Raw genomic sequence first — 22,484 nt, 5'->3', positions numbered from 1 at the left:
ACACAAGCCAATACAGTATCACACTGCTTACAGTAAGAGTTTCTCCTTTTAATTTGAAAAGAAACATGTTAAATATTTTGACACATTTCAGTGCTTTTACAATTATTCTTGACATATGGAGATGAAATGTATTTTTTATTTAATTTCATTTCATTCACTGATTCTGTTTTGTTTTTGCATTCAGCATGTTTCCACTGGATCAGTTTCTGTGACATTGAAACTTCTGGTCAAAACGTTTCTAGTTGAAACAAGCCTTAAATACAGCAGCTTATCGCAATACAGTTACCCATAACCCCCAACAAGACCCTGACACAAATGACAAACAGCAGTAAAAGACTGACAACACATGACAACATAAATACAAAAATAATCTGCCATTTAATTCTATCTACATTCCTTAAAATGATTTACTACTGACTGATTTATTTCACACATGATTTACAACCAGCTACTTGGGTGAGTGCTTCCACTAGGGTTTCTTGGCTTTCTCCCTCTTCTTTTTGTGGTATTCAGCAATCTTTTTGTCAAAAAACCCTGGAAAAGGGGAGACAATATTAACTATACGTTTTATTACTACTTTATTTGAACTACTATTCAAGATTGTATATGTACTATTACTATTCAAGAATTTTTATATTCTCTTATGCAAAAGTAAATCAAAGTAAAAGTCATTAAGATGACACTATTAAAGACACCTCTGATTGTGATATTTATTATACGTTTATGTGAAGATTGTTTTAAGTTCACTTAAATAAAAATCTATTTAACAGAGAAGCATCACTATTGGTGATGCTTGCCTTCATAAAAAGATGCCAAATTATTTCATAATTTAAATATCTTTGTTGTTTCTACATTAGTTTGGAGATTCAATGTGAAAATCTATTTATGAATATACATTTTAATGTGAAGTCTAAGTGTGCATGTCTCACCTGTGCCGTCCTGAGAGGTGGGTCTCTGTTCCATTTCCTGAACGAAGAGATCGAACATCTGCGTCTGTACAAATTTCTTCACAAACCGTCGTGTTCTCTTGGATTCTACTGCTTTACAGAAATTCGTTCGCTGGAACTCGCCCCGCTGGTCTTTGCCGTTACGCACAATGTACTTAGAGAAGTGACCGACAGTCTTGATAAAGAACGGCAGGAAAGCTTCTGGGACCACCTGGTTTAACTCCTCAAGACCTGAAGTGATGATAAATTATATAAATACATGGGTTATTATTAGTTTTAAATACTTGATCTGAATAAACTAGATTTTTACATTTCTGCTATTGTTATGAGAAAATGATATGCTGTTTCTAGGGTGCAACTGCAATTATTTACATAGCGATGTCATGATGTTTTGCAGCTATGAACGTGAAACATTAACGACAACAGTTATGTATGTATTTTCAAAAAGTAATATTAGCAACTAAAGATACATAATATGTCCAGAAATTTCTAATAGTGACAGAGGCACTGTGTTTTGTTTATGGTTGTAACGCAGCGCATGCAGTGTTGCAATGTCTGCTTCATATACTTTTTTTTTATTATTATTTTTCATGATATTACCAATTGTGGATTGCATTTTTGAGCTGCATATTTTGGATAATTTAGGCTTATTTGCAGTGGCTAGTGCCAAGTAGCTTATTTTTCAGCTGTTTTGTTAGAATCGGGTCCTGGGTTTTCTAGTGAAATCTGGCAACACTCTTTAGTCCGTAACTTATTTGGAAAGATTTGATCATTCATGTCCATAGCACCAACGATATAGAACAAAGTCACATGCCAGCGTTTAAGTAAAACATCCATGTAATGGTGATTTGTTCGTTGCATTTGTCAAATGACAAATAAATGAAAGAGAAAATAAAGTTGAAGTCAGTAAAATGATCCAGTCTTTCCATTGCAAATGCGAGTGATTGAGTGCTTTAAAAGATAGCTCTACTAGATAGTGTACATTCACCAGCTGCATCCATCCATCCACACTGACAGTCAACTGTGAGCAAAATGGAACTGAAGTTGGATTATTTGGGGTTTGTTCAAATACTTAACACTACTCATGGGCAATGAGAAAACTGATTAAAACAACTCCACTAAATATGAAGTAAAAATGCTGCTTACTTGAATTCTCATTTTTGGCACTGAGGGCCTGCTTGATTTCATCTTTGAGTTTTTGAGGTAAGATTGTGTCCTCATCACCCATCTGTTTGGAGAAACATTTCAACCAGTTACCCACACTATATCCATCAGTCACTTTTCAAGGCAACAATTTAAAAGATGCTCACTATGATTTAAACGTGAACTTACACTCTTTATAAATGTCTCCTTCCTGCCTTCTGACAAGTCAACAACAAGCAGCTGGGTGAGTAGATGAATTTAGATGTCAGCTTGCAGCATTTGAAATGTAAAATGCTTACAATATTTTCAACAGTTGCACGAGTCTGGTCACTCACCTCGGTCTGGTCAGTGGCCTGATCTGCGAGACTTTTCTGGACACCCAGCAGGTATGGTGTGGGTGCCATGACAACGTCGATTAGGATCTCGGGAACGATGGAAATGAGCGTGTGCTGCCAGATGAATGGATACAGGAGAACAGTCACTGCATGGATCACCTGAGACAACGTCCTGCAGAGATAGTATGGCTTTGATTAATATCGGTTATACATATGGATATAAATCAAAGCAAAACCTAACACTTGTGTGTGTGTGTGTGTGTGTGTGTGTGTGCGTGCATGTCTGTTTTAGTACCCAAGCTCATCAGCGATGAAGATGATCCTCCTCTCTAGCACAGTAGCAGCAAACACCTGGAGCACTTCCTCATCTGACAGGCATTTGAACAATGTGCGGAAATCTACATGCTCCAGCCAGGCGTCTGTTGGACGAGTCAAACTGATGATCTACAGATAGACAAAGATATTTTATTGTAGGTACAGTACATATTTTATTATAAAAAAATAAAAAAAACACCTTTGGGGATAACTTAACTAGAAGACAGACAGATAATTTATTTGTCCTCGGGGAGGAAATTTGTTTCCAAAGTGGTTGGTGCGTATATAGCACAAACACATTAAAACAAGACAAGACAAATCAACTTATCATGGTACAATTATAACAATCCAAAAAACAAAGCTCATAACAAATGCAAGAGCATAAGGTGACATATTGTGAATCATTTGAATCGTTGGTAAATAATGTTTTAGTCCCTATATTTTCCATACAGTAATATAAATTGGGTTTGTTCTGTAGTTTTATTAGTTGTATTTAGTGTAATGTGTTCATGTTTGATGTTTTCCTAAATGTAATGCTCTCTTTTGTCATATAGTCATATAGCCATTTCGTCAGTTCTGATAAATGAACCTGTAGTTAAGTATTTTTCTTTAGTAATTTAGCTGACTTAACTTTTCTCAACTTTAAATTGAGTACCTTAAATCAGATAGATAGATAGATAGATAGATAGATAGAGGTATGTTCAGATCACTTGATTGGAATGTTACATACAAAATGTGCTGAAGGAGAAGTTCAAGCAGAACTAAGTCAAGTTGGTACAAAGCATGAGGACATACCTGCATAAAACAGCTAATCTTTGACTCTTTCCCCTGAGCTATTACTTCACTCACTTCAATTTCCTGCTGTTTTGCCAGAGCTAAGAAGGTGTGTGTTTGTGGACAGCATGTCTCTGCCTGACTACTCTGCCGCTTGTTTGAAATTAGAGACGTATTACTTTACACCTCCTTTAATGTACTGTAATTAACACACTATGGTTTAAAATTAAACTATCCAAGATGGCGGCACGGTCAGACGCAGCGGCTGCTCCGGGTCCCAAAGACAGCGCTTTTATGTATTTTAATGTCGTCTGTTCGTCTCCAAATAGTGTAAAATTACCGCTAACTCGCAAGGAAATCAATCCAAAACACATCTATGATCGCCAAAGCCTTTTGGATATCGGCAACGCCTACAAACAACAACTCTCGTCGGCGGCTACTGAGAAGCTACGAGGCCTTTGTTTACTCGCCTACTGACGCTACCCGCACAAGGCAGCGTCGCAAGTGGTGTGAGAGAGGACGGAAGCGCGGTAAGCGCGGAGGTATACGAGCTAGGCTAAGAGCTAACCCCACAAGACCGGTTCTTCCAACACTCATGCTCTCAAACGTTCGCTCTCTGGAAAACAAACTGGACCTAATTCAACTCAGTCGGTCTACACAGCATGAGGCAAGGGATTGTTGTGTGTTTGTTTTCACCGAAACATGGCTAAACGACAACATCCCGGACTCCGCCATTCAGCAGCACGGGCTAACCAGCTACCGAGCGGATAGAGGTTCATCACTGTCTGGTAAGACCCGCGGAGGTGGCTTGTGTGTGTATATCAACAAAGACTGGTGTAACAATGCTGCGGTAATATCAAAACACTGTTCATCACTGGTGGAGTTTATGTTTGTGAAGTGTCGAGCGTTCTATCTGCCGCGGGAGTTCACGGCCATTGTTATCGTCGCGGTTTACATTCCCCCGTGTGCAAACGCTAAGGACGCGCTTCGTGAACTGTATAGCGCCATCAGTGAACAACAAACAAATAACCCCGACGGCTTTTTCATCATAGCCAGTGACTTCAACCACGCAAACATAAAGACAGTTTTGCCAAAGTTCTACCAACATGTGAACTTTGCAACAAGGGGAAACAACACACTGGACTTTGTTTACACAACAGTAAAGAACGCTTATGAGGCTGTACCCCGCCCCCACCTCGGGTACTCAGACCACATCTCTGTTATGCTAATCCCAGCATACAGACCACTTCTCAAACTCGCCAAACCGGTTCAAAAGCAGATCACAGTATGGCCAGACAATGCCACCTCAGCACTACAGGACTGCTTTCAGTGCACAGACTGGAACATGTTTAAAGAGGCAACCACCTACAACAACCACACAGACCTGCATGAGTACACTGAAACTGTGACTGCTTACATCAAAAAATGCACTGATGATGTGACAGTCACCAAGATCATCACCACACGTGCAAACCAGAAGCCATGGATGACAGCAGAGGTTCGTGGGCTGCTAAAGACCAGAGATAAAGCATTCAGATCAGCAGATAAAGCAGCCCTCAAAACAGCAAGAGCCAATCTGTCCTGTGGCATTAAAAATCACTTCACATCACTGAATATACAAGCCCCCGCCACAGGCCTGTGATGATGACACATCCCTCCCTGATGCACTCAACCAGTAGACACTTTACACACACTGCTGTGTACACAATCCCACAAAAGACTCAACAATATATGTATGTTTACATCCTCATGCACTACAAATTCTCTTCCATGATTTCACACCCTCAATTAATAAATTTGTGTTTAATAGGCAATGACTGGCTAACACCTGTTTTTTGTGTTTTGCTGTTGACTAAACTGCTGCAAATACAGTGGAAATGGAAAGTGCTGGCTTTCCTGACACTGCAACTAAGTCATATCTCACAATAGCCACAATTGTTGTGAGCCATTGTTCAGACAACAATGTCAGGACTAATAGTTTATTATGCACAATATGGAGTCCCCCTAACCCTAGTCTCAGCTGACTACCCATTCGGACAATGCTCAAGATAAAAAAACAAAAAATAAAACAGTTTTATCACTAGTTCTTACCTCAGTGCCTCTTTCTGGAATAAAGCTTTTGATATTAACAGTGTGTCCAGGGGCAGGGAACGCTGATTCCCTCAGGCTCTGCATAAATGGGTAAATCATTGCCATTGAGAATTTTCTGCGCTGCTCCACCTCATCAAAGATCTAAAACATCAAGCAGACAGATTGAACAAACAGGAAAACTTCAAGAAAAAAAAAATAATAAATCAAATCACAAAGGGATATCAGTTTCAATTAAAATATTAGGTGAAAAACTGAAATATGCAGTAATAGTTCAAAAGGCTGGATTTCTTTTGATAAATTGCTTTTATTCAGCAATGATACAATTGACCAAAAGACAGTTATAATGTTACAAAAGAGTTCTATTTTACATAAACATTAAGCAACACAACTGTTATCAATATTGGGAAATAATAATAAGAAATGTGGCGAGCACAAATATTAAGATTATTTCTGAAGCATCATGTCACACTGAAGACTGGAGTAATGACTGTTGAAAATTCAGCTTTGCATCGCAGGAATAAATTACATTTCAAATGTATGTAAATAGAAAACAGTTATTTTAAATTGTAATAATATTTCCCAGTATTCGTCCCTATAATTTTTATCAAATAAATACAGCCTTGGGGCGTTTACACTTGGCGTCTTTTTTGACTAGAAAAAGTTGACGAGTGCTTTTTTAGTAAAATAAAAAGCTGGCAGCGTTTTAGTAACAAATAGCAGCCGAGGGCGTCTTTTGTTGCTATAACAATAGCTGCAACGGTAGCCTAGCGTTGGCTTTTGAAGTTAACGAGGAGGGTATGTCTGTTCACAATGACATTTGTGTGAGCGCGACATTATACGGGGAAGGAAACTGTATGGTGCTTCCAACAATTTAGTCCAGGAGCTCCGGTTGGATGATGCACGGTTTCATAAAACTCCTTGTGCTCCGAAACTAGTACGTAGGGCTGGGAATCGAGATCCCATCAAGAGGAATCTACTCCTCATTCAGAGCTTTTTATCAGTTCAACAAAGCTTATCTATGGGTGCCTCTCAAACGGAGGGCTGCATCCTACAAAGGCTCCACACATTTAAATTCACGAAAAGAGATGATCTGAATTTGAGGATGCAGCCTTCTGTTTGCGAAGCACCATTCGCCTCCCTCATGCTCAATAAAAGCCATAATTACAAGAGTTGTGAGATAAAATATCATTATTTTTTATCTAGAAAAGATTTTATTTCATTTTTATATTTTTATTACCCGTAACCTCATGCTCGCTAAAAGTGATTAGAAATCTGATTCGTTTCCACAAAAAGGTTCTTTCGGATAGATAGTTTTAATGAACCAGTTCAAAAAAAAAAAGACAAAAAAAAAAAAGATTGAGAGGGTTTCGGGATTTTACGGTGAAACTGGCTTGTTGTCCACAAATTTGAGCGCTGCACGACAGAAGAGATCATGACGTGATCGATCGTCTTGATCTTATTTCCATCTGAAATACTTTTTTTTTTCTATCAGCCAATGATAATTCTAAAAGAAAACGTCACGAGCATCAGCATCTGATTGAAAGATAAACCACGAGCTCTATCAATGTTATTGCTAATAGTTTCAATGTACAGTTTGTTAATTTTATGCAAAGCATACAGTCAAAGTAAACTTCAGCATTCAGCTGAACTGTGTGCATTTATTTTAGTCACGTCATATCTTGTTCAATGCTTGTGATAAATGCATGTTCCTGTCTGAGCAGTGAGCTATGACTAATTTCACGGGCAAAGCAGACAAAATGACAATTTAAAAATCAGAGCTATAGAAATGTATCATCATTTTTTACTAATAAAGCTTCATATTATGAGAAGGATACTTTTTACGACCTTTATATCCTACAGTCATGGCGAGATTAGGTTCCTTCATTCAAAAAAAAAAAAAAAACAAGAATCGAAAACAACAGAGGAATCGGAACCAGGAATCGGAATCAGACTCGATTCCAAAAAATTCGGAATCTTACAGCCCCACGATCTGTGTACGACTATCTTCTCTGTTTTTGTCCATTTCTTTAAGATCACATTAGCTTTAGTCAAATCACATTAGTAAAATCACATTAGTCTTTGATGTTTGTCCTGAACAAACAAACTACTTTCCAGTCATGAGAGAGCATTTACCTAAAAAAAAAAAGTACCTGAACAAAGTTCAGCTCAAACAAACAAAATGTACTCCAATCACTGTAGTGGTATTGCAAACGGACAGCTCAACAAAGAGATCAGTCATTAGACAAACCTTTTCAGACAAGTAAATTACTTTATTTACAAAGTCAGAAAAACAAAAGGCAATAAAATTATGATGTTTACCTTGGAAAAGAGTCCAAAACAGGCTAAATTACTGATGATACAGTAGGCCTCAGGCAGACGAGCCCCCTTCCCATCAGGCTAATTAAGAAAAGAGCAACGACAAGAGAAGCGAGCTTTAGAAACACTAAAACACTTTAACATGTGAGTGAGAGTTCTTTGGAAAGAGTTGACCTTATCTTGTTTTTTCATGCATCAGAAAATTGAGTTATTTTATAAAGAAAAGGTAAGTGGTGCTTTCCCTGTTGCTAGAATGTTGTTAGTGGGTTGCTGTGTAAGATTAACATGTAGGAATAGGGATTTATTCGAATGAGCAATGGGCAGTGATGAGTATGAGCATAAATAACAGGAAGTATCACTAATGAGCCCAGTCATCATTTACCAGTAGCCTCCTACAGTATCCATTCTTCCTCGTGCCATCAACATCTGTAAGCACGAAAGAGAATGTTTCACTGTGAAATAGAGAAAAAAAGAGACCATGAAAAATACAGTTTCTTCCTCCACAGGGCATGCTGGGAGAAACAATGCATGTAGTTACAGTACCTGGGATATTCTGTTAAGGGTGCCCAGTTTACACCCTCTGGAAAGCAAAAGAGTGTGAGCGCCTTTAACGTCTTCTCTTCCTCCTCCCTCTGAAATCGCACCATTCCATCCTTCTGTACTCAATAGAAAGAGAAAAAGACAAATGGAGAATAAGACTACATTAATATGCATCAGGGACAGAAAATGCAAATGGTCTTTTTCATTCATATAGATCTCATTAATATCAGAATGACAATGAATGAGCTAAATAAACTTTTTATTTTCACACATTTCCTTGTCATTAGGCTTATATATATATATATATATATATAATTTATATTGAATTTATACATGTATATATATGACCTGACAAAGGCCTGCTTGGGCTGATACACGTTGGTGTTTTTTAATATGTAACCCTGTCTAATAATAAAAAGTTTTGTACTTTGCTTGCTATGTGAGTGCCTACGTGTGTGTGGTTGTACATACACATATATGTAGTTGTTTTTTGGTGTTTGGCTTAGAGTTATGTTAAAATCATTATTATACTCTTATACCTTTTGTTCTTTAATATGTTTTATTCTTTTTAGCTTTATTTTTTGTTTTCATTTAAATGTTAAGTTTATATATGTGTTTATTTATATATATATATATATATTAAATAATGTATAAATAATAAATGAAGGATTTCTACAATGCAATTATAAATGATATAATGCATGATGCAATTAACCAAATAAAAATATGGTATTTTTCTGATAGAAACGTCCAATAATCCAATTTAACTTATGGCAACGTCTTATATTGTTTTGGGTATAACATTATACATTTTTACTATAACTGGTTACCTTATTTCACCTTTATAAGAACTAGGCCTATATTAAATAATATATACATTTTATAATATTGACAATTTATGCATGACTTAACCTATCAATTTAATTTACGTTAAAAATGTTAAAGTTTAACATGTTAAAATAGATACACTGGTTTGTTTTAAAAACAATGTATAAACAATAAATCCTTTTGCAAGATTTATATTATAATAATAAAGAAGTTCTTCCAAACACCCAAATTTTACTCCAAACTTAAACCTTTAAACACAATCTTCAAGAAACAAATGAAGATGCAATTGCACTTTCTACTGAAGCCATAATAACGTGAATTAAGCATTTAATAATTCAATAAATGTAATTCAAGCATTAAAAATATTGAATTGTTATTGAATGTAAATAATGCTACAATGCTACAGACGTACTGAATAATTTCTGAAGGCTACATGTGGCTGCATGCAGAGCGCAGGGTTTGTATTTCACCTTAGGGAACTGATAGATGATCTGTGGCTCATAAATCCCATCTTTGGTCTTTTTAGGCCGAACCACCACCAGATATTCAAAGAAAAACTGCCCGCTAGCGTATCGCTGCTCCTTTGCCTTTTCTTCCACGGAAGAGAGCTCTGTGCTAGCAGGTAGATCTGGTTCATTACCAGTTCCTACAAAAACACACACACACGTTAGCTTCCATGTTTACCTCTTATTAAAAACAAATCAACACAAATGCTCTGGAACCAAACTGACACTGTTTTCAATCCAGTGAAGAGGATATACTTCCAAACCAGCTGTTCATAAATGTTTGATTTCTGAACAATCTAAAAATGTTGCTCTTCAGAACAGCACTTGAAATGCTGATCCAACAGGGAATGCCGAACCACGAACAAGTACAAACAAATTAAAGATGAGAAAGATGGAGCTCTTCTGTGAATTCTTCTGTGAAAGATGGAGCTCTTCTGTGAATTTCCTTAACATTTCCTTTTGAGCCTGCTTTTTGGCAGCCGACCCCAACACAGAGCAAACAAAGCTGACAGGAATACCATAGGAGTCCACTAAGTCTTGTTCTAGCTTGACTTGCCTCACCATGGAAACCTTCAATGTGCCTTTCTATAAAGGACGGAACAATAACTGCAGCTTGTAACTGAAAAGGCAAGACGTGCACTAAAGGACCGATGCAAATTGTGCTTTGACTGACTTGTGACTTCATAAATGAATTTTAAATGAACAACATATTACAAATCTTTCTAAATATCTTGAATTGGAATATTTGAGCACAAAACTGCAGTTTGAAAGACTAATTCGTTTAGGCATTTTGCCCTACTTTCGCTACGAGACGAGAATGAGTCATGCTGAAATGTTTTGACAAGGTTAACTATTTTTATATGCAATATGAAGTCTGTGATCACAGCTGAAGATAACTGTTTCACATAGTCAAGTTTAGTTGGGCATTTATTAAAGATGCTTTTCTGTCACTTAAAACATAAAAACAGATCTGAAGAGATTCTTTAAGTAGCTAGATATGTATTTTATAAAGCAATACTTAATTGACGTTTCTCACTGTCTTTGCTGATTTTTCCCCGGAAGGATGAAAATAAGGTACTGAACCTCTTCATGGCTCCCACGTCTGATTGATCTTCGCCTGGAAGCAAGACACCTGAGTAATAAAATGCACAAAACAAAACATTTAATCAACATGCAACCACAGAGAATTGCTCAGAAATGGCTTGATCGCTAACTCATGTTTGGTTATTCACTTCCTTAGCCAAAGAGGTTAGTTTTGACAGCTGAAATGTAAATTGTGAATTCAACGAATGTCATTTATTCTTTCCCACATGACTATATTTTCAGGAGTTCCTCACCAGAAACCACAAAGACTCTTGCTTAACCTGCTTTGTTTGTCATTTAAATACCACATGCCAGATAGTTAACTGTAAAGAATATCCCCAATACAATATTGTGACAGCAACTATTCAATAAGTTCAACATAACTGTTAACATAAAGCCATGCATGCAGATAGACAGACAGTCAGACAAACAGATAGATAGATAGATAGATAAGTAATTAAGTAATTGCACATTAAAAATATATATGGAAAAAGTGGCACTGTTATAATCTTCTATTATATCAGCGCCATTAAATAACAATATTAATATATGAACAATTTATACAGAATCACTAAAGCACAGTTTGGTTGAACTTACTCCGGTGTTTACGTGAGTTTGCCTTCTTTCCTCTTCTTTTGACATTAGAGGGAGTAATGTTCATGTTCGAATCTCTTTACGTAAAGTTTGCCAGTCAAAGTGATATTTATGTCGTGATCTCACAGAAATCAATCTTTCCCGTGGACGCGCGAGACCTCTATTCTGCCGAGAATGAGCGCGTGCAACCAACATGTGTGCGCGCGCGGCTGATGTCTGATTCAATGCTGCTTTTAAAAAAAGGCAGTTCATTCGAACCGAGTCGCAAACAGTTCGTGAATCATTTAACTAACAGCATAATTTCTGAAACGAAATCGACAATATAATGAACAATAGCATTATATAAACAATGCCGTTTCACTGCAAAAAAAGAAAACAGTGCGGGGCGTCTAGGTAAAATCAATAAAACCATATGATTTATTAAAATAAACTGAACCGAATCGGTGAAAAGAAGGCAGATCGGAAGACACTTCAAACGAGTGTGTGTGTAATCAGTCAGTGGGAGTTCATTATTACAGCTAGTCCAGAATTTATCTTTTGGATGACATACATATAAATGATATCCGCGTTTGTTTGTCTTTTGATGCCTGTGACTCTTGTAAAAGAGATTTTAGTCTCAATGAGCTAACTTTAATAACACTTGCCAAAACTCATCTGCTGGCTTCATCCTTAGGTTGCTTCACTTTGGTAGAAATCCACAAGAACATTCTCAGAGAGTTACAGACTCATTAATACTAACGTTATTGACTACAAGAGCTTTATTCTGAATATACTGGTTCACAGACCTACCAATGCAAACATATTGAAAACAATTTTTTGCACATATCAAATGATGAAAAAATGCAGTGGTGGATAACTGCAGTTTCACTTCAGTAGGCTCAAAAGAAGTCTTACCTTTGTTGGTCTCAATTTCTGTATCTGAGAGAGTTCTTCTCTTATCTGTATCATCTTCTTCTCCTTGAGATCTTCCTGTAGGCCAAGACAGAGACAACTGAACTCCATGCTAGTACTTAGAAATGTTCATTTGTCTGTGCACTTGCAGTTTATTTACAAAGCAGAGCAAATTTGGATGGCTAGGTGTGTAAACTGAGTGACTCACGTTCACCTCGATCACTTCTAAAAGAAGAAAACAATCTTCTTCTGAAATTATTTCCCCCTTCATCCAGTGACGGTCTTGCTGTAATAGTCAAAAATACAATTGAAATGTTCGGGGATCTTTCCAGAATGCGAATATGTTGAGATTTGAAACATTTTTACTGCTTTAATCATACATACATTAATAAAAATAAAGAATATTGTATATTTTTAACAATTAATTTAAATTCATAAACTACTTACTCCTTGGACGCATAGAGGAGAACGCCCAGGTTTTCCTGGGTGAAGTCATTGTGTCACCTACAAAAAAAAACATGTAGGCTACACTTAATCATCAAGTTTCACAAGTTTCTTCCATATATTTTATCATCTTAGTCACAATCAGAAAAAAATGAATTGCAATGTTACAAAAGAAAACCTTGTCTTATGTAAAATTCGTTGCTCCTTACATGTGAGAAACTTCCAAGGTTTTTTCCCAAGGACCAAGGTTATAGTCCTTTGGGTCCTTAAGTAAATATTAACCTGCCGACTCTTTGTCATTAATGGAAAATGTCTTGACACTCCCATGACTGCACGTGTGTTCAGAGATCACAGACATGAGTAACCTCATACCTGCTCCATTGTTCCCAATGCCAATAAACAGCAAGTCTATTTCTATGCATTTACTCACGCACGATATTTAATATTTTACTTTTATGAAAAGTTTACAACTAAATAATTTTGTGCTTCAAAACCATACTTTATGAAAAGTCTCGTTGCACCTGTTATAGAGAAACAAGCTTAATACATGATAAGTTTTTGCTCATACATACTGCGATACTTGCACTTTTCAAAGATACTTCCTGTGATAGCCACACACTACAACAGGAAGTATCAGAATTGTGGTGGTTTTGTTGTAGAGAGGTCAAACAGTACCGTCACATGAGGTTTGCGCTTATATCTGAGCCAGAAGTCCTGTTCACATGGCCATCTTTAACATATACAATGCCATGAAGCAACATGCACTTGTTTACATTTACATTTATTCATTTAGCTGACGCTTTTATCCAAAGCGACTTACAATTGCTATATATGTCAGAGGTTGCACACCTCTGGAGCAACTAGGGGGTTAAGTGTCTTGCTCAGGGACACATTGGTGTCTCACAGTGGATTCGAACCCGGGTCTCTCACACCAAAGGCATGTGTCTTATCCACTGCGCCATCACCACCACTTGTTAAAACAATCTGCATAAAATAGCAGTTTTATGTAGACTCTGTCTTTGTGTGTGAATTATAATCTAGTAATGTAATCATTTTAATGGAAATAAGAATGAAAAAATAGATAAACGTGTTCAATAGTTAACTGTAAGTGAAAATGTTATAAATTAAAGACATTTAAGTTACATTTACTGAAATGCCGTAAAAACATATTTTTATGTAATTATTGGAATTAACTATTAAGTAAAGTTTTGATAACTATTCTAAAGTTTGGAATGATTTTTTTAAGAAAGCAATACTTTTATTCTGCAAGGACGTATTAAACTGATCAAAAGTGACAGTGAAAAGATTTCATTAAACTTTCTATTCATCCAAAATACCGGAAATGAAATTGGATTACATCATGATTTCTTGAGCACCAATTCAGCACAATAGAATGTTTTCTGAAGATTATGTAACTGCTGAAAATTCAGCTTTGCCAACACAAGAATATATAATATTTTAAAATAGAAAATATTTTAAATATTTCAGAATATTTTTTAAAATTTGTATTAATCAAACAAATGCATCTTGAGCATAAGAAACTTACAAAAACATTAAAGAAACGTTTGAATGGATTATAGTAATTTACTGTAAAATATTGTTCATATTTTTTTTAAATGTATAAAAATAAACATTTACAAAAATACCTTAAACATTGTCACTGTTTTATTATTATTATTTATTTTAATAGTTTAATAATAATTTTTATTTAATAATTGTTACCTATTAGTATAGTTCAATTTGTTTTGTATCAAGAATTCTGTCCACGTTAAAACTCATGTTTATTCCCAGTCCTTCAAACAAGAATCTCTATCCTCTCCCATACGTATTGCCATGTTTTCGTGAAAGACGTGGTCGTTAGTGAGTCTTTTTATAGCTGACTGTATTCCCCACAGGACGACCCCAGGTCAGCAGTAGGTCTTCCTGTTGCCCCAGTGACTCCGTCTCAGCAGTTATGTGGGAATATTTTGAGGATGCACTTCATGACTTTTGCATGTAGCAAATATTGTAGATTCGGGCCTTAAAGTGTTCATTTATGTTATTTCAGATCCAGATAGCTGCATAGCTGATCGGAGCCTTTCAATGTAGATCAGAAATTGGATAGAGTTTTTCACCATATAATAGAACTTGGTTGAATCTTTAATGGAAAAATAACAATATTCGACAAATAAAGGTGTCCGAGAATCCTGTTTTTTCCTGGTGTCTTTATGGCTCAGAACTGAATAGACAGACAGAGGCTTTGCCGGGCCGGCTGCTGAGAAAAGGAGAATATCCTCCTTTACTCCTCCTTCACACATCAATCAATCATTAACTCTTCCATTCATTCACCCACTCATTCTCTCGCTCTCATTATTCAGAATTAAAGGCTATTCATCATGTCATGAATGTGGTGGGACAGTAGCTAGCATCTTTTTGCACTAAACAGCTGTTTTAAACAGCTCCTCAACATTGTTCTTAAAGTACTTTTATTCCTTTTTGTCCAGTTGTTTGTCTCTTATCAAAATACAAATCAGATTGCATTGTATCAGTGATGGAAAATTTGATGACAAGATCTGACCATTCTTGTGAAAGGTAACGTTGACGCAAGAATACCTCAGAGGAGTGCAATTCTCTTTTAAAGAAGACTTAAATATGTTCCCACATGTCTCATACAACAAAAACACACTCTGACCCTAAAAAATACATTTAGCCTACTGAAATAACATGTTCATTTAGAAGCACCTTAACAAGGTGGCAATGTTTTTTTAGGATTAGTTTGAACTTTTAGCAGTTCAGTTTTAGCAGTTTTAGCAAAAATTTCAACGTAATTATGACTTAAATTTTTTATTTAAAGTCCATGTAAAGAGAATTCTGAGAATCGTTTCTAAACACATTACAAATGTTAGAAATGTGTTGCTGAAACACATTACAAAGACTCTGAACTATGTAGTACTGAATTGTGGAGTTAAACCGTTAAACAGTTTTTCACCAATTCTATGTTCAGGATTTTTTTGGGGCCCTAACACTACAATAACTACAGTGAGAGGTAAAGTTCTTCTTAGTTTGTCTTTTTGAATGTCTGTGATGTTAGATATACAGATTCTAGGCAGGGACGGTTCTAGGGGGAATGGATACCCGGGTCTTAGCTCAGAGACGTCAATATGTGGCAGAATACATACAATTTAAAAACATGGAGCGTTTATAATTCGCATCTAGAAACGCGAGCTGTACCGCTTTCTCTTCTTTCAAAGCGCACCGGATCTTGCACTCTAGTGGTGCTTGCCGTTGCTAAGCAACCATGAGCCGCGCTCGCCTTGACGACGAGAAGGTTTCAACTCACTGCAGCGCTGATGCACGTCTACAATTAAATAACGAACTTGCACGCTCAAACATGTATGGCTATTACTAATATTTTGCAGCGCCTAAAAGTAGTCCCCAGCTATATCATAACTAGTTACCTATGCTATATCATAACTAGTTACCTAGCTGGGGACTACTTTCAGGCGCTGCGTAATATTGCGTCTGCAGCACTCAAGGTACGGCAGCAAAGTTCCTTGATTATTACGCCGGAATGAGAGTATAGTTCCTAGCCATATCGGCCTAGAAAATCACAACTTTTCATTTTCCGTTGGTCTTAGTGCACGATGTAACTACAGAAGAGTCAAGCTTTAAATAGGAAAATTATCTAAACTCTTTGTTCATTTTTGAGCGCGATGCTAATGGTCTAATCCAATTCAATGATCTATGCTAAGCTAAGCTAAAAGTGGTAACGCCAGACCCGGAGATCGGCTGAGTGGATTTAAAAACGGTAAGACTCTACTGTATAACTCTTGGGGAGTTGTAAAATGAGCCTCTTTCCAAAAAAGTGGAGTGTTCCTTTAATATGTCTTACAATATCCGTGCGTGCAAAGGTTCTGCCAATCCTCTTGTTCAATATTCTCGAGGTAAGGTTTATTTTTTCTTATTTGGGTGGGTTAGAATTTCTTTTGATGTGTAATTATAAAATTGAAAAACTTCCAGTCAAACTTTCTAAATTTTACCAACAAGTACTTGTTACCTGGAGTCATATTTATAAACAACTTCTTCCCTCACAGTTTTTTATTTGGAATAATGCCAATATTTTGTATAGAAATAAGTCTTTATTTTTTCATAATTGGTTTAGTAATGGGTTGTTATTAGTGAATCAGTTATTTAATAATGAAGGGAATTTATTTACATTTACAGACTTTGTCTCAAGATACACAATATCTATCACATTAAAAGAATTCAAAATGCTTACTATGGCCATACCTACGGTGGCCGAGAGAGCTCAACGCACTGCAACTTCAGAAAACACATGCAAATAGAAAAAAACACCAGCAAATCAAGAAAACATCTTCATTTTGACAGCACATGTGCTGCAAATGCTCATAACACATGCAAATTAAGAAACGCTGCAAATGCTCACAACACATGCAAATTAAGAAACGCTGCAAATGCTCACAACACATGCAAATTAAGAAACGCTGCAAATGCTCACAACACATGCAAATTAAGAAACCCTGCAAATGCTCACAACACAAAGCTGCAAATCCTCACAACACATGCAAATTAAGAAACGCTGCAAATCCTCACAACACATGCAAATGTCCTTTCTTTCATTAGCCTACTAAAAGGGCCTGAATACATTTAAAATTTTTATTTTGACCTGGTTTTAGCAATTAATGAAGCATTGCAAATTTATTTCCATTAACCTTGAAATTATATTTAGTTGAGGATATTAAGTTAGCCATCTTATATAATAACGTTAATCGTGTAATTTGTCATTATTAATCTAATAATATCCAAAAGACAAAGAAATCATGCAATCAGGGTGTTAAAATAAAGAACAACAACAACAAAAAAACACTCACCTTTCAGTTCACCAACAACTCAACCAATAGCCACTGCACAATAAGCAAATCCCAGCTGGTCCGTCACTTTTTTTGGGGTCCCCTTGAAACATTTCCATTGTGGTCTATGCAGCGCGTTTTTGTGAGGATTTGCAGCGTTTCTTAATTTGCATGTGTTGTTTTGCAGCGTTTCTTAATTTGCATGTGTTGTTTTGCAGCGTTTATTAATTTGCATGTGTTGTGAGGATTTGCAGCGTTTCTTAATTTGCATGTGTTGTTTTGCAGCGTTTCTTAATTTGCATGTGTTGTTTTGCAGCGTTTCTTAATTTGCATGTGTTGCGAGGATTTGCTGGTGTTTTTTCTATTTGCATGTGTTTTCTGAAGTTGCAGCGCCTGCAGGTGTACATATGCTGTTCAAAGGCAGTGTATATACATCCGCACTTTCTGTCTGTCCTCCTAGACCTGAACATACCTCAGTCGGCTCTCTGTTTCTCTAGGTTAAAGCCTAACAATTATAAAATTAGATCCTTGTTTCTGAAAGAGATTATTTCTACGCCTTATGTTATTTTTTATTAGAACAGTTTCTTTAATAATGTAAATTGGACTCAAGTTTGGTCATTACCTCAAAAATTCCTCCTTACAAATAAGGTTAAGGAAATCCATATAAATTAATTCATAGAGTTTATCCTACAAAGGTATTCCTACAAAAATGTAAAATTGATATTGATTTGAAATGCTTTTTCTGTGAATGCTCCACTGAAACAATTTTTCATTTGTTTTGGTCCTGCCAATATACCCAGTATTTTTTGAATAATGTGAAGGTTTTCATTGCTGATGATATTTTAAAACATTTTCTTTATCTTATAAATTATGGGTTATTATATCAAGGATCGTTCTTTAAAGGATGTTGGTTTTATAATAAATTTTATTTTATTTTTATGTAAATTTCACATTCATAAGTGCAAGTTTATGGTGCTTGAAAAGGAGATTAGACGGTGTTTCAGTACTGCCCCGCCCCTTGCCAAAGCAGCAAGTTCGTCAATATTACCTCGAGAATATTCTCTTCTTTTTTTAACATATGCTTTATTATCAACAGGTAGCATGTACAGTTCCATATCTCAATATATAACAACAAAAAACATTTCACATGCCTCAACAAGTAGGAACAAGGGAGAAAGAGAAAATAAAAAAAGAGAACGAGAGTGTACATAAGCATCAGTTTACAGACAGATATATGTTATACATATATTAACAATTCCATAGAATATTACAATACAATTTGCTGGACAGAACCATTCATTTTATTTTTTATATTATGTGAAAATGTTAAAGGAGGAGCATATATTAATCGTTTTAATTGCTTTACTATTTTTAGATTTTGATATCACATCTACATACATTTCCATCTCCTTTTCAAGCACCATAAAAAGAGGTCTGCTTTTTGTAAACTTGCACTTATGAATGTGAAATTTACATAAAAATAAAATTTATTATAAAACCAACATCCTTTAAAGAGCGATCCTTCATATAATAACCCATAATTACATGTTTATAAGATAAAGAAAATGTTTTTAAAATATCATCAGCAATGAAAACCATAACGCAATGGGATAGCTAACCAATCACAACACATTTCGTTTTCGGAAGGCGGGCCTTCATCGAACCCGGACTCGAGCCATATAGTGCCAGACTGGGGAGAGAAGTATTGTAATATAAATTATGTGAAAAATAATGCGATTTTCGAACCACTAAGCATGAGAGCATGTTCTAGTACACCCCCAAAACAAAATCAAGCCATTCATCCAAACCCATATGCAAATCAAGACTTTGTAAAAGAGCATAATAGGACCCATTTAAGTTACGAGCGGTTACAAACAGACTTCATAAAAGCAGTAGCTACTGGTACGATTAAGATCCGACTAAATTATTGCTGACTGACAATGAGATTTAATACAGGTAAATGCATACAGAGCACAGAACCGAGACAAACTAAACTGGAATTTGATGCTGTGTTCAAGTCCTCCTGGGACTTACGAGTTGACAGGTGCGTTCAGGTCAGAACAAGATGGCGATTTAACTTTTCTACATAAAAATCAACGATTTTTTCATCTCTACATCTACAAAATGATGAATAAAGAATGTGCGTCATTGTGTTTGTGCTTTTTTCTGTTTTTATTCAGTTTATGAAGGTGATGTAAGTTATATGGTAATTATACAATAATATATTTTGTATATGTAACTTATCAAATTTTATTTTACTTTACAAAAAAATTATATATTTTTTATTAATTTCAACAAATTTACCGTCAATACAGACGCTGCATATCTATAGTCTTGGCTGCGTCCATTGCATCCTTTGTTTTACAGTCTATGCATCCGACACGTTTTTCACTGACACGCTCCCAACTCGGGAACTCGGAGTTTCCCACTATTAACAACGACTTTGTGGTGGCGTTCATGTGCGTTCAACTCTTAAATACGATGTATCCGACATGACTTTGCTCTGGATTGACTGTGCAGTGCAGCGATGTTCTCCTTTCTGTACAGGAGGGCTGCTGTTCAACACGGCACGGACTAAAGCTGGTCAGATGTGTCGTATTTTATGCACTTGTATGTAAAGATCCTGCTTGTAACAGGACACAATTCTTGCATTTCACCCCAATATCATTTTGGCAGGAGTCAAAAAAAAAAAAAAAGGCTAGGCCAGTACATAAGTTTACAATAAGCTCTCTTACCTTACAGGTCTAGAAAGAGGACTGAAATTGGTTCTTTTTTTAGACTACTTCCCTAAACACTAAAGAAACACAGGACCAGCTTGCCCCGAACTCTAGAGGGCAATATAACATAATATAGCATTTGACTAAAGCTACTTTATGTTCTTATTTTCCATTATTTTGACTATTGTCTGGTAACAAGCTTTTATATATGAAGGAACTAGTAGGGATATTGATGGAAAATGTTTTCTGAGATCCTGCAAATGAATTATTTTATCAAGTCCACTACAGTGTCCAGTGAGCTTCTAGCATCAACACTAATATGTTTTATCTTATGAGGAAGTTATTATAGTTGCACTGTTCTCACCACAGAAAATTCAAAAAAGCCACATAGTGAGAGTCACCTACACGTAAACCTTAGTTTTTAATTTGAAAACAATAAATAAAAAAGGAATTTTATATTATATTTATTTTATCATATGTATTTTTTTTTTACTATCATGCGTTGCATCAGTTATTTTGGCAGTTTGACTTTACCAGGTCTTCCTGAAACTCAAGTCTTTCAACAGACAGTTTCTCCATACATGCAGCAACGTGTAAAATAGGCAAATATTTAATTTTGCATGTAAAAGTTTTGTGTAAATGTGTGTGGATATATATATATATATATATATATATATATTAAAGTGTGACAAACATGCACAAAAAAAAAAAAAAATCAGGAAGGGGGCCAACACTTTTTATATATATATATATATATATATATATATAATGCAAGTAAGTTGTTTCAGGTAAATGTGAACACAATTCCTGCTTCTAAACTTGTTGGCATTTTAAAAGTTTTGTTGTGCACCTGTTCTTATAAACATTGCATAATGTTTCCTGTTTATCAGATATAAAACAACTTGTTCATTTACAGCAAATTTCAGGCGGTGTACCGACAGCTAACAGGTGGTTCTACAGAATGAAAGCAAGCATTATAGACATGAAAGGACATCACACTCGTGGTTTGTATAGAAACACATGTTCAAGGTGACTTACCACAGTTCAAACTTTCTCTCGTGAATCCAATTTGTAGCTTAGGAAGGTTGGAAGTCTTCGGTTTGATTAAATATTTACCACATCCCTTCAGCGTGCTAGCAGTCCACAACAGTCGTTGTATGCCGGTTTACCTGCTGAACCAGTTTTGTCTATTTACTTTCTCCTCACCCACCTGGAACTAGTCAAGCTCTCAATAGAATGTGATTCTTTTCAGTCTTTGTCCTTTCTAAGTCACTGTACAGTCTTGTGTGTGTGTGTGTGTGTTTGCTTTGTTGTACGAGTCTTGAATCACTTTGCCGCTTCTGCTTTCATTTAGAGGAAGTGTTCGTAAAACAAGAACCGAAGCAAGCTGTCAAACAGCAGTGAGGGGATTTCCTTATTTCAGACTCTGGTGCTTATCAGGCCTTTCCCTTACAGGTGTATCTGCAGAAATAAACGAAGCTGTTTGCTCACTGAGATGACCAAAAAATATTACCATCACTGAAAGGGGATTCAAACAATCTGAATTTTTTTTGCAATTTTAAATTAAGCACATCTTTGTGAGCACACAAACTGGTTAACAAAGAACAGCGAGTGCAGTTTTTTTAACATCTGCTGAATCATTCGTTACCACATGTAGCTTAATAAGCATTTCCGTTCACACCCATGTAATGATTTTTTTTTTCAAGAATATTTCAAAGTGAAGGTTTTCGCTTTCATTATTAATTCTCCCCTAGGGTTTTTACTTAAGATACTATAATTATTCTAATTTTGGCAGACATGCTCCCATTATTGCAATAAATACTGTGAATGCCTGAGAACAGCTATTGGTGAACTCATTTTAGTAATACTTTATCATGTTGCCTTTGACATTAAGCAATTGCAGGTGTATTTTTTTGGGGGGGAAATATTTGTCTATATTTTTTATTGAGTGGATTGGTGTGATATTTAAAAAAACAAATCTACTTATTTTTTGCAACTTTTGATGTGGCATTTTAATGGCTTACACACTTCACAATTTGTGCCCTATTTTTGGAGTGGGACATTTCCAGAAAATGCTGATTAATAACAGATGCCTTTGCAAAGCTTTCAC

The 22,484-nt window shown here is 35.9% G+C and overlaps 1 protein-coding gene across 3 annotated transcripts; it reads right to left on the bottom strand.

Moving 5' to 3' along the window:
* Positions 1–27: 27 nt before the first annotated feature.
* LOC306849430 (DENN domain-containing protein 2D-like) lies at positions 28–21,776 on the bottom strand. 3 transcript variants are annotated; one of them, XM_079384442.1, is made up of 16 exons: positions 21,413–21,776; positions 12,811–12,867; positions 12,572–12,649; positions 12,367–12,441; positions 10,832–10,927; positions 9,760–9,935; positions 8,465–8,577; positions 8,304–8,373; positions 7,925–8,002; positions 5,606–5,746; positions 2,721–2,869; positions 2,426–2,597; positions 2,280–2,330; positions 2,094–2,175; positions 930–1,178; positions 28–534 (listed from the first exon to the last, which is right to left on the bottom strand). In XM_079384442.1, exons 2-16 carry the CDS (start codon positions 12,857–12,859, stop codon positions 470–472), a joined length of 1,644 nt encoding a protein of 547 aa, XP_079240568.1. In that variant the 5' UTR covers positions 12,860–12,867; positions 21,413–21,776; the 3' UTR covers positions 28–469. The 3 variants fall into 3 exon arrangements, with proteins under 3 accessions (XP_079240568.1, XP_079240569.1, XP_079240570.1); XM_079384443.1 differs by lacking the exon at positions 21,413–21,776 and adding an exon at positions 20,393–20,453; XM_079384444.1 differs by lacking the exons at positions 12,367–12,441; positions 12,572–12,649; positions 12,811–12,867; positions 21,413–21,776 and adding an exon at positions 11,476–11,715.
* Positions 21,777–22,484: the final 708 nt, after the last annotated feature.

Source organism: Barbus barbus (assembly GCF_936440315.1).
Source record: "Barbus barbus genome assembly, chromosome: 29".
Lineage (NCBI taxonomy): Eukaryota > Metazoa > Chordata > Actinopteri > Cypriniformes > Cyprinidae > Barbus > Barbus barbus.
The sequence above is the reverse complement of the archived record's forward strand: the minus strand, read 5'-3'. Positions and strand labels throughout refer to the sequence as shown.

What these genes read in the sequence shown, in the direction of transcription:
- LOC306849430 (XM_079384442.1), bottom strand. Translation starts at nt 12,859, where the DNA reads ATGACTTCACCCAGGAAAACCTGGGCGTTCTCCTCTATGCGTCCAAGG. An exon ending in GGGAAAAATCAGCAAAGACA is followed by an intron (nt 9,936 to 10,831) that starts GTGAGAAACGTC and finishes GTGTTTTTGTAG; the next exon opens with GAACTGGTAATGAACCAGAT. An exon ending in GTTTTGGACTCTTTTCCAAG is followed by an intron (nt 5,747 to 7,924) that starts GTAAACATCATA and finishes TTGATGTTTTAG; the next exon opens with ATCTTTGATGAGGTGGAGCA.